At 35.2% G+C, this 19,860-nt stretch overlaps 1 protein-coding gene across 1 annotated transcript in view; it reads right to left on the reverse strand.

Moving 5' to 3' along the window:
- Positions 1-19,860, reverse strand: part of LOC124369935 (inositol hexakisphosphate and diphosphoinositol-pentakisphosphate kinase) — a 159,246-nt gene that overhangs the window by 65,150 nt on the left and 74,236 nt on the right. Inside the window, 2 exon segments of the mRNA XM_046828136.1 lie at positions 6,356-6,544; positions 9,279-9,365. Coding sequence (XP_046684092.1) covers positions 6,356-6,544; positions 9,279-9,365 — 276 coding nt within the window.

Consider the following 19,860-nt stretch of genomic DNA (forward strand, 5'->3'; position numbering starts at 1 on the left):
AATCTCAACCAACCTCAGTAACTATCGCCCCATTTCAATAATTCCCACCTTTTCCAAAATCTTTGAGAAAAATCGTCCTGAAGAGACTCATAGACCATTTGACACAACTTGACCTCCTCACTAACTGCCAACATGGTTTTTTAAAGGGTAGATCTACAGCCACAGCCTTAACAGACCTAGTAGAATTTATTATTGATCACATTGACAAAGGCAAATACACCACTGCTGTTCTCCTTGACTACTCAAAAGCGTTCCACTGCCTTAGCCATGATATCATTCTTGATAAGTTAGAGTGCACTAGGGGTCCAGGAAACTGCTAAACACTGGTTTTGAAAGCTATCTCAGAGGACGGAGTCAACTGGTAGAGCTCAGTTACATGGAAAACGGTGTTACTCGAACAGTAAAATCAAAGTTACGTTCGATTGAAAGAGGAGTACCACAAGGATCGGTGCTTGGGCCTGTACTTTTTATACTTTTGACAAATGACTTCCCTGATTACATCAAGGACTACAGTTCGGTGGTGATGTACGCAGATGACACAACCCTTTTACTGAAAGGAGACACACCAGAGGACATCAGCATCAGTGCATACATTGCCCTAAACATGACATACGACTACTGCCTTACAAATAACTTGGTAGCAAACCCTTCTAAAACAAAACAGATCAATTTCAGCAGAAGAGGTGAACAAATCCCGGCCCTTCCTGATATTGACCTTGCAGACCAAACTGACCTTTTGGGTCTCACTCTAGACTCAAAATTTGACATGGGGCCCACATGTTGACATCCTGTGCAAGAAACTCAACTCTGCTCTCTATGTAATAAGAAGAATTAAATGCATCAGCAACATAGAAGCAGCAAAGATGGCATACTTTGCTTTATTTGAGACATACTTGAGGTATGGTATAGTAGTATGGGGTGGCACATCAACTACCAACTTAAATCGTATACTCACCATCCAGAAGTCAGCTATAAGGTCCATAGCAAACCTAAAAGCACGAGACAGTTGCCGAGAAGAATTTAAAAACCTCAAAATTAAAACAGTAATCTCAATTTACATACAGGCAGTCATACTCCATGTTGATAAATTAGGACTCCCAAAAGAAACAAGATTACATTTTCATGACACTAGACATTCATCAAGAATCCCCGTTGCGAGACATAGGACAGCTCTTTATGAAAGAAAACCATCATTCATCGGGGCCAAACTCTACAAAACCATCTCCCTGCTGACTTCAAGCTACTGACAGGCGAAGCGCTGAAACACAGATTGAGCTCCTGGTTGACAGATAATCCAGTCTACTCAATCGAAGAGTTTCTTGACAAGACCAAAGACAGTGGACTTAACTTAAGAACATGATAACATTGTATATTCATCCAATATTGAATTGTCTAACCTCAACATACTTGACACCATTCTCTGTACTTGATGTTCAGAAATAAAGCATTATTCTATTCTATTCTATTCTATTTTGTTTTAGGCGAGTTCAACAGAGTCTCTGATTTCAACTTTGAGTCTCTGAGTTTGATTTTAACTATGAGTACAACTTTTAATCTATTAATTTTCACTTTTTCAGACTACAGCTACAATGCTGACACCTGCGCTTGTGAGTCGACATGTACGTGAAGGGAAGTCAATTTTAAAGTTTTAAATAATTATTAAGTTTGTATGCAAAATTCCCATAGAACATTGGAACCAATAAGCACACTCCTATGATATCATTTAGTTCACTACATTACAATATTTATTATTATGCAATACATTATTTTTTTTTGTAACATCTGGAAGTGGTGCTTTTATGTTTATTTGCCACAGTTAAACATATAAGTAAACTTTGAAAATTGAGTATTCATTACAACGACCTCAGCGGTATCCAACCCTATGTGTTTCGTCCATTCGGTACATCTTTCACAACAGCCGTCATTACCCTATCGGGTACACACCGGGCTTTCGTGCAGTGTGCGCCTGATGGAGTACACATTGCTATTCATTTTCTTATTGTTTGCCTGTCTTGGTAGTTTGTTAAATTTGATCCTACGCTTCTATTGTGTACCCCGTCAGGCACACAATTACTTAATTTTTAAGGTAAACTAATGTTTTACGTACCCCTTGTGGTACATGGGAGAAGTATTGAAAATACATATTGAAATAATTTTTTTCTGCAAAATTGCGATGTCTAAATACTTTTCTTGTTGTATTTAGACGTTTAACATAAAAAATTATTACGGTTTTTGCCATTATTATTGAAAAATTAGATAGCGTATAAAGAAGCAGCAAATACGTACTTTAAAAATATAAGCAATTTCAATGTGTGTAATAAATAATAACTGCATATCAATACCGTAACTTCTTCTACTATTGCTGTGATACATAAAAAGAAAATTATTTATGATTGCTATTGAATATTTGAAATATTTTTCAATGTTAATAAAAGTAAATGTACGTATAATAAAATATACGTATAATAAAAAAATGTCTTTCAATAAATACAAAATTAAGACACTACAAAACAGTTGCTCTGCCACAAATTACATATGCAATTGAAACAATATTTAAAACAACAAATACTATTGCAATAGATAAGGTTCTTAAGATGGAGAGAAGAATAGTCAGAACTTGCTTAAACAAAAACTATCAAGTAGACGGAGTTTGGAGACTAGCTTCCAATGAAACAGTCTACAAAAATATAGAACCCATTACAAGTATAATTAAAAAGAAACGAATATCATTCCTGGGGCATTTGTTAAGAACACCTGAAAATAGAATTAGCAGGAAAATAGTAGAAAAACTGTGGTATAGTAAAAGTGACATTAAATGGATCACAGAATTAAAAGAAGATATGAGAGAGTTACAAATTACAGTAGAGGATTTAAAACACAAGACAAACACATTGAAGATATTGAATTACAAATACTCTACACTACAGCTGAAAAGAAACAAACAACGAATAGGAAGAGTGGTTCCGGAGGAGGAAAGGAAATTACGCTCGGAAAGGATGAAGAAATATTGGGTGGATAAAAGAAGAAAGACTAGAAAATATAAAGTGACTAAAGTGGTCCAATGTAGGCCATAAAATTATAAATAAATAAATAAAAGTAAATGTGCAATGAAAACAAAGTACTAAAAGACAATTCAAATAAAGTAACAAAATAAACTGAATTGGCTCAAAACTTATTTAACCCTCTCCTGCTCGCAAGGCATGAATCGGCACGGCCACCACATAGCCACTGCAGCTTAAACGGCGCGCACTGCTTTACCCACTAGAGCTGATAAGTGCTGCTCTCGAGTAGCAATATTTTGTACTTCTACGGGTTGTTTGCTATCAGGAGACCATTTACTTTACTTTTACAGTAGATTTATTCCATTATTTTGCTATTTATATTAGTTGTGCGGAAACAATGGCGGGTTGTAGTCATGCACTTCGTGACAGTGAAATCGATCTCGTTATTAGTAATGATTGCGATGATTCAAGTGAGTGTAGTGATGTACCAGAGCCTTGTGAAGTGGTTGGTGGCATTGAGGATGTAGTTCAGAGTGATCACAGTGGCAGTGACGGCGAGCCAGACAATGACCTTCACCAAGTAACTGCGCAACAAACAACCCCGCGCCACCGGCGCCCAGCTGTCCGTATGCCCCCTCCCTGGTCTAGTACAATCAACTTCATTGAACCAATATATAGTAAAATAATTAATATATATAATTATAGTTAATTACAATGACAGAAAGAGCGAATTAATTGAGGTTATAAGCACCGTGAGCACCTGGAAACAATACGAGCGGGAGAGGGTTAAATAAACATCAAAGTTAAATGCATATATAATTTATAAAAACCATAAAACACGCAATAATAGGTCTAAAATCGACTGTCATAAGACTAAAAGGACAGAATAAAACTAAACCGGCCGGCCGATGTGTAAGTAATAATGGCGCCGCGGGAAGTCCCCTCACAGGAAGAAATCAAATAGTTGAGATGAGCTATGTCACCAACAAAACCATTCAACAGGTCAAGTCCAAGCCAAAGAGTATCATCCGAGGAGTTCCACAAGAGTCTGTACTGGGGCCAGTTCTCTTTATCCTATACACCAATGACTTCACAAGATATCTGAATAGCTATAGCCAATGCATTATGTATGCAGACAACACTGTCCTACTTCTTAGTGATGAAAACCCTAATCAGCTGGAAGTAGCATCACACATAGCTTTTAACATGGCAGTTCAATACTGTCATCAAAATGACCTTGTTATTAATGAGAAAAAGACTCAACAGTTAATCCTGGGAAGGCACAAAGACAACACATGTCGACTACCCGAATCAGAAGATAACAACTTGACAAAATATTTAGGTATACTAATTGACGACTGACTCTCTGTCTTGGACACCTCATATAGACCACCTCTGTAACAAGCTGAGTACAGGCCTCTTTGTAGTGCGAAGAATAAAGTGGATAGCCAACGCAGACACTGCAAAGACTGCATACCACTCACTATTTGAGAGTCATCTGCGCTATGGAGCTTCAGTTTGGGGTGCTACAACAAAGCACAATCTGGATCGACTATTGATCATACAAAAACGAGCCATAAGAATACTGGCCGACTTCAGCCCAGAGAAAGCTGTAGAGAATCGTTCAAAACCCTAAACATTCTCACAGTAGTAAACCTCTACATTATGTAAACAATAATACACCATCATCTAAAGTCACTACAGCCTTTGAAAACAGCAGGCCAGATGCATCACTACAATACCCGGCATAGAGCAAACTACTGTCTCCCTATCCACCACCGCTCACTGACAGAAAGAAAACCAAGCTATGCTGAAGGAAAAATGTGGAACGCCCTACCCTTGCAGCTGAAGACAATTGGAGGACAACGTTTCCATGAAGAGCTCAAAAATTGGCTACTGGCCAACCCATTCTACACGATATCAGAATTCATGAACCGGGGATAACAGCAAAACATTTACATTACAATCAACCTAATGTATAAGCCTATCACAATTTTTTACAACCTTGTAAAACTTGTATTTATGACGCTAACACTGTTCTTGAAGAACATGTAAATAAAGAAGTATTGTCTATTGTCTATTGTCTAACAATGTAATCAGCAGGCGCTGGTTGCTTTTACGATACGCAGTGCTATATTCGTCTCCCGCATAAAGGTAAAGCACTTATATATATACTGCTTATAATTGTGCAAGACAGTACTAAAAGACATTGAATTTAAATTATTGTGCAACAGTTACCGCTATTAATTTATACTATTGCATTAAACTAACTTCAAATATATTTCGCGGGGAACCACGTCAATGACTTGGGGGTCAAGTACCGAGTTTGCGGGGAATCACATCAATGGCATACTAAAGGTTAAATTACATTATATTTAAAAACTAACTAAGTTCAATATTGTAATTTATCAAACACCAATCATTAACAACTTGAGTTGTTATTAAAAAAACTCACTTCTCAAGTAAAGAGGCTTGGGTAGCAAATATTCTTTCAGATTTTTCCTAAATTTGCAATTACATTAAACAGAAGAATATTGATTATGTAAATTATCCAAATAGAACGTTTTTAAGGTTTAATGTTTATGTTTTAATTCTGTTTTAGAACATTTTAATACCATTTAAAGTATTCATTGTAGCAATGAATATATATTTAAAAAATTTAGTTATTCATTTGCGTAATTATTTATTCTCCGAAAATGATTAGTCAGAATTGATTATGTGAATCATACACAGGCGACGATTAGATGAGACGATGGCATAAACAAAACATCTTTCATTGACGGATTGACTGACGTGTCCAAACATATCACTCAGTGCCGCCCTTAAGTCAAGCAACTGTCAAGTGTTTATTATGATTTGATCGAGTGCCTTGGTTGATGAAAGCTCAACGAATGACGATTCCGTTGGGTACACAATGGATCTATAGCTTTCGTTTAAAATAAGTTTTAATGAAGTCAGTAAGAGTCTCATTCATCACACAAGTTTACATAATCAGAATAAATATTGTAAATAAACATGACACGTCAAAATATAAAACTTCATCAACCACAAACAATCTTTGGAAAATATTTTTTGATTTATGGGCACTGTATTTTTTAAATTTTTCTTATATGACCAGTTTTTTGTAGAAATACTATGTTATGGGGAAGGTTAAATACACTAAAATGTTTCGTTACATGCAATTTTAGTTTATCTGTTTAGAAGTATAGACCAAATTAAATGTTATCCTCCTTACAACGAAAACAATTCAATGAACAAAATTCACGTGCTATCTTTTTTTATCTTAGACTTATGAATGTTTGCAAGAGAAGATTAAAAAGCTGTGTTGTCTCCCAAGATCATGATCTACTTACATCTCCAGGACACTCTTGAGCTGTTCTAGCTTTCCTTGCTTCTCCTCAATCTCTGGATCTGCCTCTCTGTGCTCTATCTCGCTCAGCAATGACCGTGCTATATCCAATATCTCCTGCAGTTGCTTGGGTCTCTTCAGTTTCACATGGCCATCTTTGTTCCCACCGTACTTCTCAAATATTTCAAAGAACCTAGAAAAAACCGTTTCAAAAATTGTGTTTAGGAATATTATACACAAAGACCACTGAGTAGAGGCTTAAGGTCTGAGCTATCTATGTAGCCAGCACACGGTGGAGATCTATTCTGTAAGTTGTAATAAAGAAAAAATTATATTTTTATGGTTGATCTAAAGAGAGTTTATAAACTACTGAAATAACGAATTCCTTTGATGTTAAAGTTACTATTTCCCATTTACTTAGATTTGAAACTTCAATCATTCTATCTGATGATTGAAATAATCTAGAGAAATCAAAAAGATCTGCAAGACATGTTTGGAAGATAAGTACCACTTTGAAATCTTAATGAAAAATTCATTCTCGTAGCTTTAACGTGAAACATGATTTTTTAATTGCTAATGAATTTTTAACCCTTTTTGTTTCATTAAAATTGATTACTAATACCTCCATTCTATGACTAGCATTCTGGAGTGAGTTTTAATATAATATCAACAATAAGAATTTGACAATATGTACAAATGTACTTTAAATACAAATGTTTCTTCTCCAGAACTCTTTCACTTTTCAAACACTTTAAATGCAATGATAAAATTCTAAATAAATAATTTGATAAGATGTTTTTTTTATTTTTTTACATACCTTTTCAACAAAGTTTATTTATAACTTTTTGCCATGAATATATGTGAGGTCATCCTTTAACTGAACATTGTCTTTATATTTCTTTCACTCATTACATTTACTTAGTACTTTACACATATATCTTTATACATTTTGTTTACTGTAACTTCAAGATTAAAATTTTTGCTTTTCATATTGATGGGAATTTTAATGAGTTTAAATTATTAAAATTAAACAAAGCATAGATGTATTCTAATGAAATTGATGTAGAGCTAAAGAATAGTTATTCAGTATTTATAGTAGGCTAATATGACAAATTTTAATTAATTTTTCATCTTTTTAAACCTTTTAATTGTAATTGTTTTTAAAATGTCCAGTCCGCAAGGTAAAAATCATTTTGATATATTTCTCTTTTTTGCATACAGTAAGTATACATTTTACTTTCTACTAACATTGGATTTGATATTCAATTTTAATCTTGGCTAAAACTTTACATGAATGTTAATTAGATGTATACTGTGATTACAGTTTGTTTATTGTTATTAGTTTTATTTCATAAGTTCACAGTGAATTTCATCATTATTTACTGTTAAAATAATGTATATAGTTAGTTACTCGACAAAACAATGAGTTAAATCAAACTTTAGCAGCTGCAATGTATCATTACAAATACACAGTACTGATTCAAGTTGGCATTAACTTAGTTATAATGAGTCTGTTGCTGTTATAATAAAGATATAAATTGCACACTTTGTATCTTTAAAGGTAAATTAATGATCTTCAAGCTTGACTATTAGAGAGCGATGATATGTGTGCAACACTGAAAGAACAAAACTTTACAGACTCATTTACAAACTGCAGATACCAAAATCACCTTTTTACCCTTACTCTGCCCATGAATTACAAGCTGGTGCGAGGTTCTAATCTAACAGAATAAGGGGGAAATTCTGTACAGCGCGGTTTGAACCTGCAGTATCTGTAAACCCAAAGTAGAACACCTAGAACATACAACACAAGCTCTCCTACCACAGGCACTACTACAGTAACTGTAATCTGTAAAGTTTTTGAGTAATCTTTTTTTTCAATCTTTAATGCATCGTTTTTCATTTTCGTGTGTTCATTCCCGAGCAACACATATATAAGCCGTGCAAAGTGAATTCAGTCTAAAAAAAAAGATTTAGCCCATTAACCCTTGTACCAGTCAACCAAGTATACTCTACCTACAGACCAAAGTTAAAAATGCTAAGATTATATTTTTTTAATACAAATAAAGAGCTATTATAGATATAAATTCAAATGCAAGTAATTTCAATTTTAATTTTAGAGAATATTTTTGCTGGCACATACATGCGCTTCATATAAATCTGACGTTTCTTGAAAATTAGAAGGTAGCCTATGTGAATAAAAACAAACACTAGAAAAGTTATGTTTTTTAAAGAATAAAATTTTGACAAAGTGTTAAAAATTATGTTCTAATGTCACATGCTGCTGCTGTATAGGCCACAGCTCCATAACCATTTTAATGTTTCCAACCCTACAGATAAATAAATAAATCACCATAAGAAACACTTTGCCGTACATTTAGATTAACTTTATTTGCAAAACAACAGTATGATGAGTTAGCTACATTGAAAACTGAAGCAACTTTCGTACCAAATCTGACAATATTTACTGTATATACATCAATGTAGACAGAAACCAAGCGGCACACAGGTGTACCATACATCTCTACAGACAGCATAAGGACTTTTAGAGCTTTATCATACACCATTATAAAATAAATTAACAAAGACACATTTAAATTAATAAATTAGATCACATCAGTGGGCACATATTTGTGTTGTCAGTCTATTTCAATAAACTGACTGGCACATATATGTGCCACGGGTTTATGGCTACAAAACTGTGCAGCACAAATATGTGCCCACTGGCCTATATTTAAAGAAAATTGTTTCTATTCCGGGAGTAAACGCGTTAATTATTTTATAAATGAATTCATTAATAGGAAAGAAAGCAAAATCCTTCATCACAAAGCTTAACTTTAAACAAATCGCCCTTTATAAATAAAATAAAAACAAAGAACTCCAACTCTTATTACTGATCTGTAAGTCCTATGAAAGTCAGGACTTACTTAGGATGACGAACTTCGACTTTCATTTTCTGTTTGGGAGTCCTATCTCCATGGCGAATCACAGCAACAACACAACGAAGCTCCATCCTGCAAAACCAAAGTGTGATAGTAACTCAGTGAACTCGAAATAAATTATACTACAATAATTTAGCTGCATAATTTAGCTACTACAATACTTTCATCTCACCCTGTTCTTCACTTCGCCAGTTGTTAATTTTTCAGATCCGGATATAAATTTCCCCACTCTAACATTTGGAATTGTACGAGGGTAGGCTGAAAAGTAATGCACACATGCTTCTAAAACGCGATTGAAATGAGCTATAGAAGTGCACCTGGTGGCAGTCGTAAGTACCATTCCTCCTCTACACGCATGTGCAGTCTGAAAACCTTGCATCAATCCATTGTATTGTTAGCAGCGTAACCAGGCAGACAGATTCAAATCTATGCCAATTAGATGTAAACAACGTGCTGTTATTGAATTTTTATTTGCTGAAAAAGTGTATCCTACTGAAATCTATCACTGTTTAAAGAGTGTTAACGGTGACGATGCTGTTGATAGATCGACTGTCAATTGATGGGTGACACAATTTCATCGCTGTGAGCCTGAAAAAGCCATAATTGTTGATGGAACACACAGTGGACATCCGATCACTGCCAAAGACGACAAGCATCATAAACTCACTGATGTTTTGAGTCAAGGTAATCGGCGAATCACCCAACAGCGTATCGCTAACCATGTTAGAATATCTAAGGAACGTTTTGGTTTCATTATTCAACAATTAGGATACCGGAAAATCTGTGCACGATAGGTGCCACGCCGTTTAACAGATGAGAATAAACAGCGTCAAATGGAATACTGTCAGCAACTTTTGCAGCGCTACCATGACGAAAGAGACTGTCATGGGTGCACCTGAATACCGACATTTGGGTTATCCTGTGACGAAAAATTTCAAAACACAACCAACCGAAAAAATCCTTTTTACTGTATTTTGGGATGCTCATCGAGTTTATGTGATTGATTATAGACAAACTTCTTTATTTATTTACATATTCATTAAGAACAGTTATAGAGTCACATAATATTATTACATAAATATGGATGATGAATGTTTATACATTTGTGTTTCAGTTAAAAAAAAAAAAAGTCAAGGTACATTTTGAAATCTCCATGTTTCATTGCAGGCGTTGAGTAACTCGTCCAGTGAATAAAATGGTTGATTTACTAGGATGTCATGCAGTTTTCCTTGTAGGGCACACCTCTTCAATCTTCTCATTGTTTCTGGGAGAGCGTTCCACAACTTCCGGCCGATATAAGATGGTTTTTCTCCATAAATTGCTGTGCGATGTGGAGGCAGAACGTAGTTGGCTGCATGGCGAGTGTTGTATGAATGGATATCTTTCCCTGTTTGAAGACCCAGGCTGTGCACATGTAGAATTACTTCTTGGATGTATAGAGCAGTGACGGTCATTATGCCGAGGGTTTGGAAGGCTTGTCTGCAGCTTTGTTGATGTTCAAGGTCAGCGAGGATTCTAATGGCTCTTTTCTGCAGGACAAGCACCTTGTAGAGGTTTCCGACAGAGAATCCGCCCCATACAGCAATCCCATACCTCATATGGGTTTCTACTAATGAATAGTAGGCTGTTTTGGCATTTTCTAGGTTTCCAATCCATTTTATGCGCCAAACAGCATAAATACCTATGCTGATTTTTTTGCAAAGGCCATCCACATGCTCTGTCCAGCCGAGATTTCCATCCAGAATGATTCCAAGGAATTTAACATGGTTTTCAATTTCTACGTCAGGTATTTTTGGAATGTAGTCTTTTCTTTTACTAAAGTTAATCTGTATGGTTTTTGATGGATTTACAGCCAGGTAATTTTTCCTGCAGTATGTCAGTATGCCTTATCTTGGACAAGGCACGACGGTAAATTCATCTCAATACATAGAGACTCTAAAACATCTCCAACGTCAAGTTTGTCGCGTTACAGGCAGCCTCGAGCCAATAATCTTGCAACACGACCAACGCTCGTCCGTACACTTCTCACACAACTGAAGAGACAATGAGAAAGCTGAAGTTTGAACCAATTCCAAACCCTCCCTATTCCCCTGATCTAACCCCCTGTGATTTTTATTTTTTCCCTCTACTCAAGAGAGATCTCAAGGATACTCATTACACTTCTGATGATGCGGTGAAAGCAGCTAATGCGTCCTAGATTCGAGAAAAATCTGAAGAATTTTTCAGTGACGGAAAAATAAAACATGTTACACGTTGGGAGAAATGTGTTAGTCTTAATGGCGACTATGCTGAAAAATAAATGAATGATTGTAAAGCTTAAGTATTGAACTTTACTTTACTTTTTACCTGATCTCGCTATTTCCTATGGTTTTTTTTCCCTTGGGGCGGCCTACTGCTATACACTTAGGCCTCAAGGGCTTTTGGTGCACCCCGGAAGCACACCATGAGGCCTAATAGTCTATGATTTCAGCAGTTCCACAAACCGTTGAAAACAATCTATCAGGTCCTCCTGGGGAAATTTACCACCCTTGTCCAAACTACCAAAGATGGCATACCGCTCCCTTGCTATTGAAGGGCAATCAAAGAGCAGGTGATTTCTTATGGTTAGCGTTCTACAAGCATGTATGCACTACTTTTCAGCCTATCCTCATACAATTTTTACCTCATTATAAACCTCAACCGGAGTTTTTTCCCTTCCAAACAAGATAATGGATGGCACTGCATATTTCGCACTTGATGGGAGATTGGATTAACATTTTTCACAAAAAATATTGTCACAACAGTTCTCAACTTACTGACCTCGAACGGGTCTTGTTGCAGAGGTGAAGAATCAGGCTATAGGGAAGTGTAACTAACATGTTGAATTTAATCCCTCCACCCGTGAGAACCTAAGTACACTTTCTGGATATGCCTCGTATCGGTCCTCCTCACTCCCCGTGCATCTTTCATCCACTGCATAAACTACATCTAAAGGGTTTTTCATTTTGGGTGGGTAGATGTTGGCAGCCTGTGGCGGCCTTGTTGTTTTGGTGTCAGCTCTTTCATTAGTGTATTGTTGTTCAGTGAGTGCTGCCATTTCATGACAAGTTATTTTATTATGACAAGTTACACGATTGAGCAGCACGTTCAGGTGATTAAACTTTATTATCAAAATGAGTGTTTACTAGTTAAAACATTATGTGCGTTGCGACCACTTTACAGCAGATACAGATCCCCTTCAATGTCAATTCTTCAACGTTTGGTAGCAAAATTCAAAAAGACCGGTTCAGTAAACAACCAGCCAACAACCAGATGTCAAAGGAACAGCAGATCTATCGAGAACTTCACCGCTGTCTGTGAAAGTGTGCAGAGGAACCCGAAGCAGTCAATTCCTCGCCTTGCACAAGAACTCGGCCTTTCGCAAACTTCAACTTGGTGAATTTTGCATCTGGATTTAGGCCTGCATCCGTACAAAATCCAATTGACCCTGGAGCTCAAAGTTTATGACCATAGACAACGGCATTTGTTCGCCGAGTGGGCTTTAGATTGGAGCGTTTGGAAGAGGACCCTAATTTCAGCTGAAAAATTATCTTCAGGGATGAAGCACATTTCTGGATGAATGGCTATGTTAACAAGCATAATTGCCATATATGGGACAGCGCCAACCCACATGAGGTTCACCAGGTAGCGATGCATCCACAAAAAGTTACTGTTTGGTGCAGATTTTGGGCTGGCGGTGTGATTGGTCCGTATTTTTTTGAGAACAACGTTGGTGAGGCCATCACTGTCAACGGCGAATGCTACAGAACGATGATAACAGATTTATTTTGGCCCAAATTGAACAATATGGATGTACATGACATGTGGTTTCAACAGGACGGCGTTACATGCCACTCAGCGAACGAAACCATGAACATTTTGCAGGAACGATTTGAGGGTATGGTTATCTCTCGCAGTGGTGACGTGAATTGACCATCTAGATCGTGCGATTTGTCTTCCCTAGACTTTTTTTATGGGGTTTTCTGAAGTCGCAGGTCTATGCCAATAGGCCTCAATCAACCGATGAACTTAAGATCAACATAACCCAGGCCATTGATCAAATTCAACCGGATTTATGTGGCAGAGTAACTGAAAATTGGACCACTCAAATCCGTACCATTGTGAGAAACCGCGGTGGACCTTTTTAAACGATGTCATATTCCATACATTACGTGTTATAAAAATGCATTACGTGTTATGAAAAATGTTTCAAAAAGAGAGACTTGTGTTCCACTTTATAAGGAATTAAAAATAATGACTATTCCTAATATGTATATATTCTACTGCCTTATAAGTGTAAAGGAACAACTTTAAACATTTACAACTAGGCAGGATATTCATGATTATCCTACTAGAACAAAACATTTGTTACAACTCTTACCAGTTAAATTAACCAAAACAAAATGCAGTCATCTTTTTATGAAAATTAAATTGTTTAATAAGTTACCATTAAATGCTAGATCGGTCAAATCATTAGTCAAATTTAAAACAGTTTTGAAGTGCTGGTTAAAAGTTAATATATTTTATTGTGTTGATGAATTCTTAAATTGTGATACCACAACAATATTTTTTTAACTTTTGTGTCTCAATGTATTTATTTATTCAGTTATTTATTTAGTTTTAATATTGTTGAGTTTTAAAATTGTATCCATGTTAAATGTGTTAATAGTTATTTATTATTGTTAATTTATATAGATCTGTTGGTTGTTTGGTTATTGTTGTTATTAATTATATAGATCTATATATTTACTGGTAGGCTGGATTGAGTAGGTAGAATCTGAGTTGTTTGTTTTAGTTTTAGTTTAGAATATTTTAGTAACTTGATGAAGTCTATTGCACTATTGAATGTGTTTAAAGACCAATAAAGATCTTGAATCTACATAATGGCATACATGGGTCTTTCATATTAAAAATAAATTTCGTTAATATATCATACATAGCTTGTTTTATTTCATCTCAACATCTACCCACCCAAAATGAAAAACCCTTTATATTATGATGTACACAAAATATCATTATGTAATAAGCAATATTTTGTTATTACATTTTTACTTAGCTTTATAGTTAGTTATTTAATTGCAGTTTTACATATACTTGGCTTGATGTATAATTAACTGTAATAACCCCAAGTATAAAAACCAACTCCTCCTCTTTTGGATCTCTTCTCAAACATTTCAATGGCAAAGTCTGCACTATGACTTCTACCTTGGGCAACAGCCAAATGTAAAAAAAATATTACAGTTGCTTTTCCAATTTGTCGAGTGATTCATGAGCATATATGACAGCAAAGATATCCACGTGTATAAATTTTAATTTCCATAACATTAAGCTGGTAAAGTTAAATTTGGTATTTAAATACTTTCATAATTATATTTTTTTTTAATTTTTTATTGAGGATTAAAGAAATAAAAAATTAATAACAGTTCACTTTAACTCACCAGTACTCCAGTATTATGCAGATTCTATTTAAACTTAAACATATCTAAATAACCTACCTTGAAAAGACATTAGAAACTAGTATCAAGAATCAAGAATCAAGAATCTGTTTATTGTCGTCCCACAATATTACAATGCATTGACAAAGTCATTTTGTTATACATTTACACAGTATAACAAGATAGTATAAAATAAAATACATACTAGACACTTATGGTTAAAAGTACAAGTCAAAAGGAAATAAAATCTAAAAGGCTAAATCGTCTATACTACACAGAAGCATTTCATCTATACTATAAAAGGCTTTTTCTTTTAACCACTTAATTACAACATTTTTAAAGTTTTTACAGGTAACATCCTTAGCAGACATAGGCAGCTTGTTAAACAGTTTGATACCAATATAAGAGTATGCGTGCTGAGTTTTTGTTAGTCTAGCGTGCTTTAGGTCAATAAGGTCTCGTTGTCTAGTGCAGTAGTCATGCTTAGAGCGTCTAAGTTTAAATAAATCTAGATTTTCTTTAACATACATTAAGCTTTGCAAGATATAAATGGAAGGAACAGTGAGTATACTATGCTTTATAAATAGTGGCTTACAAGAGTCAGTGACATTAAAATTAAACATTATGCGCAAAGCTTTCTTTTGGCATAAGAAGACCTCCTTAGCCCCACCTGAATTTCCCCAAAGAAAAGTTCCATACAAAAGATGTGAGTGGAATAATGCAAAGTATGCTTTCATTAATAGACTACAGCTTGTACAGGTTTTAAGTTTTTTTAGTAAAAATATAACTCTAGACAACCGAGCACAAAGAGCATCTGTGTGATGTTTCCAGGTAAGCTTAGAGTCTAAGTTAATTCCAAGTAGCTTAACTGACTTAGTTACAGAACTGGTGCTTAGGCTAAAGATGATGTTTTCTGTCTTATCTTCATTCACACATAGGCCATTGGCAGAAAACCAGAGGTTGGACCTTTCTCTCATATATGTGATCATGGCTGCATTGATTTCAGGATTTAAGTTAGAGCACATTAACGTAGTGTCATCAGCATAAAGTACACATTTATTAGGAACAAAATTTGGAAAATCGTTAATAAAGACAGTGAATAAGAAGGGACCCAGGACAGAGCCCTGGGGAACCCCGCTTACCACCTGCTTAAGATCCGACCTCTGTTCGCCTATTTTAACAAACTGGTATCGCTGTGATATATAAGAAGTTATAAGTGATAATTCGTTACCTTCAACTCCATAGTACTTTAGTTTCTTAATAAGTTCTTGGTGAGGCACAGTATCAAAAGCCTTGCTTAAGTCCAATAGCAAAGTGTTAACTTCTTCTTTATTTTCAAAACTATTAATAATATATGAGACAACACTCTCAACAGCCTTAATAGTAGATAAGCTTTGCCTAAAACCAAACTGTGCAGATAAAAGCAGGTGGTTAAATTCAAAATAATACTCAATTTGACACTTAATAATATATTCAACCAACTTAGATAAGACAGGTACCAAGGCAATAGGTCTGTAGTTATTTACATTATTTTTATCACCTTTCTTATAAATAGGGACAGTGACTGTTACTTTTAGGCACTGTGGGAAGAGTCCAGCGTTGAACATCCAGTTTACAAGAAAAGTAAAAGGATACAAAATTTCACAAATTATTTTTTTAATTACAAAATTGGAGAGTCCAAAGACATCCTCAGCTCTTGAGTTACTAAGCCTAGTGGTTGTCTTAAGAATATCAGTAGGATTTACAGTGTGCCATTTTAAAGATGGTGCCTTAGGTCTATTTATGCCAGACGACTCTATCATATCACTGGAACTAGCTGTATTTAAGCCTAAATTAACATTTGTACTATTTACATGACTAGAAATATTTACAAAATAGTTGTTAAATTCATTAACAGAGATAGGAGGTAGCGTTTGAGAGCATTTTTTTGAAGCACGCCCTGTTTCTGTATTAATTACTCTCCAAGCTGCTTTGCATAGGTTATGCGACTGTAATATGAATTCATCATTGGCGTTCTTTTTTGCTAAGATTATCTGGTTCCGATATAACTTCTTAATTCTCCTATGGTTTTCTAATAGGTCAGGATTAATTTTTACATTTTTCATAACTTACATCAAGTAGTATCTTAATTTTAGCTAACAGAGGTGTATACCAACATTTGGGCTTTTGTACCTTATTGCCAAGATTATTTTCCTAACTTAGTTTTCAAAGGACAGCAGTCATTAAAGTTGTGAGACACAACTTCCATAAAGTTGTTAAAAGCTACATCAAGAACATCTCCAGCAATTGCCTCTGTCCAGTCAGTGTTGCTTAGTCTATACTTTAATTTATTAATACTAACATCATTTAATACTCTGTAAGTATAGTTTTGATTTTACAGACATATTAGCAGGCGAGGAAGAGACATCAGCATTCGTGCAGACTAATTTAAATATTAAAAGCAGACCCAGGTGGTCAGAAATATGAGCCTGTACTGTTTTTACAACTATACATTGAGGGGTGAAGGTTTGAGACAAAATTATCTAAGCATGAATTTCCTCTAGTAGGTAAATGGTTGAGGCAAAAACAGTCGTAGGACTTGAGGGTGTTGATAAATTTAGTTTTTGAAGAGCTGCATCTATTGAGATCAACATTTAGGTCTCCCGCAATAACAATCTTAAAATTTCGATACTTAGCATTGTTGTTGTTAACAAAATCAAGAAGCTGAGACAACTTATATACAAAACCATCTAAAGATGAATCAGGGGTACGATATACAGCTATGACTAACAATTTTATAGTACCAAAGGCTATCATTAACAGATTCAAAACAGTTTAGGTTCACAAATAGAGTCAATATTTACAACCGAAAAAGGGTGTGGAAAGGCTTCCTTTACAAAAATTGCAGCTCCACCGTATGAAGATGTCCTGCAGAAAGCTATCAGCCAAGATGAAATTATCTGGTACATATAGATTAATCTCGTTTTTGGTACACCAATGTTCATTCACACAAAGTATGTCGCAATTGGTACTGCTGTTAAAATATGTTAAGTAAGTTCAATTTATTCCTTATAGACTGGATATTAATGTGGGCTAAGTGAAGTATAGTTTTCACAAGGTCCATTAGGCCCAAGTTGGGAAGCACTTAAAATAGGCTTTTGGCAATATACTACTTGCACTGACGATAATAGTCCTATGTACCCCCGGTTCCTTTGCAGTCCCGGGTTCCAAAAAAGACATACCAGGAGCACTCTTACTAGAATATCTAAAGCGTGACACATAAATACCTGCAGGCCAGACATCCTGGTTGAACACATTCTCCCAAAGTGGCAGAGGGACTCCAATTTTTAAAGGAGCTGTAGCCTGGAAACCTATTTTTTTAGTTTAATTACTTCATAACTACCACTGACAGTATCGTTTAGGTACTGTTTCAGATCTTCACATTGAACATTTTCACCAAATCTAGACGCAAAAATGTGTCTGTATTTCTCCACAGCCCTCAGTCTTTCATTATTAACAGAAGCCCTACCTGTCAAAAACAAGGGCTTTTTATTTTTATTTGTCATCGGTATTAGGTAAACTATGTTGAGTTTTCGTATTAGGCCTAGGCCTATTACGCTTTTTGTAGGTAACCTTAACAAACCCACTGTTATTGTTCAATTCTCCACTTCCTATATTATTCCCTTGTTCCAAGTCCAACGTTTCCGATGTCACGTCACCGCCGACAAAGTTACATACTGGAACTTGAACTTCAGAGTTGGTCGGTGACTCACAGTCCTCCGAATTAGTTGTAACTACTTTATTTTCAAAGCCGTTGCTGACCGCAGACTTTTTTTCCCCATTTTCAATCATGATGTTTTTTTTCGTGCTACAGAACTGATTGGCAGCACTGATGAAAACGTTTCTGTCACTAAAAAAAGATGTCCGACTGTCAGATTTAATAGCTACTGAAATCAAATCAAGACTATCTTTAATTTCTTGGTTAGAATTAGCATAAGAACTATCATTGCCATTTAAAATCATAGGACACAAGTTAGTGTTCTTGTGTGTAGATTTCAAAACACTAGAATAAGAAATTGTATTATCATTGCCGATTAAAAACATCGCCAATTGCCTCATTGTGGTTACTCACGATAGATGATAACCTGGCATTTTCTGCCTCCACAATGTCCAAACGATTGCATAGATCACGTTGGTTTTGCGTTAAATCAAGAATTTGGTCGGTTAGAATTTTTTATATGTGAGATACAATCACACGTAGCACTATAGTCTTCTTTAATAAAAGGTTTGGCAGCCGGTAAGACACTTGCAACGGCACTGTTATCTTCAGGATCCACCCTACAACTGTCACATAGAAAATTAGACTTTTCACCTTTTAGAAAATGAAAAATCTTTCCTCTCTTTCCCCGCACATGCAAAATGGAACCACTTAAGACACCCTCCCCTCACACATAACTCCTCCAGAATGGACTTGTAACATTTTTCGACAAGCTCCACATAACGGATTCTTATTAGACGGCGCCATCTTCACAGTATATTGATAAATATCTAGATAAAAAAAAATCTAGTATATTGATTTCACAAAACAAGATTAGGTTAATAAACTGTGCTACCAACTTTACTGAGGTTATGTTTAGTTCCTTTTTTTTTACAGTTTAAGCAACACAAATTTTAACACTTATGGTTACTATATTTCTATCAGTACATGCTTTGTTGAGTAAAACATATTTATTGTTTGTGATGTCATTTCATTTAAAGTTTCATTAAATAAATATGTCCATAACGGTTTTTGTTAATAGTTTTATTCAGTACGATGTCAATAATTTTAACCCCATAAATAAGATACAAATCAGACTTACTTTTCTCCAGTGTGATTCAATTAATAGGCTTTTAATTAAGTTCAGGACTCACTGGCTAGTGAAACTGTTTTGAGATTGGTTCATCTCTTCAGACACAGATAGAAAGCAGATTTCAGATGTCACTGTGTTACAGAGTTCTCAGTTGAAGATTGAGAACTTTGCTCTCTAATCGAGTAATATATTAAGCTGTGTAAGAACCTACTGATTTGCACAAAATTTTTAGATCTACATTTATTTTACCTTCTCAAGAGCGAAATCAAAGATCCTTGATATTTA

This window comes from Homalodisca vitripennis, chromosome X, assembly GCF_021130785.1.
Source record: "Homalodisca vitripennis isolate AUS2020 chromosome X, UT_GWSS_2.1, whole genome shotgun sequence".
NCBI classification, from domain to species: Eukaryota; Metazoa; Arthropoda; class Insecta; order Hemiptera; family Cicadellidae; genus Homalodisca; species Homalodisca vitripennis.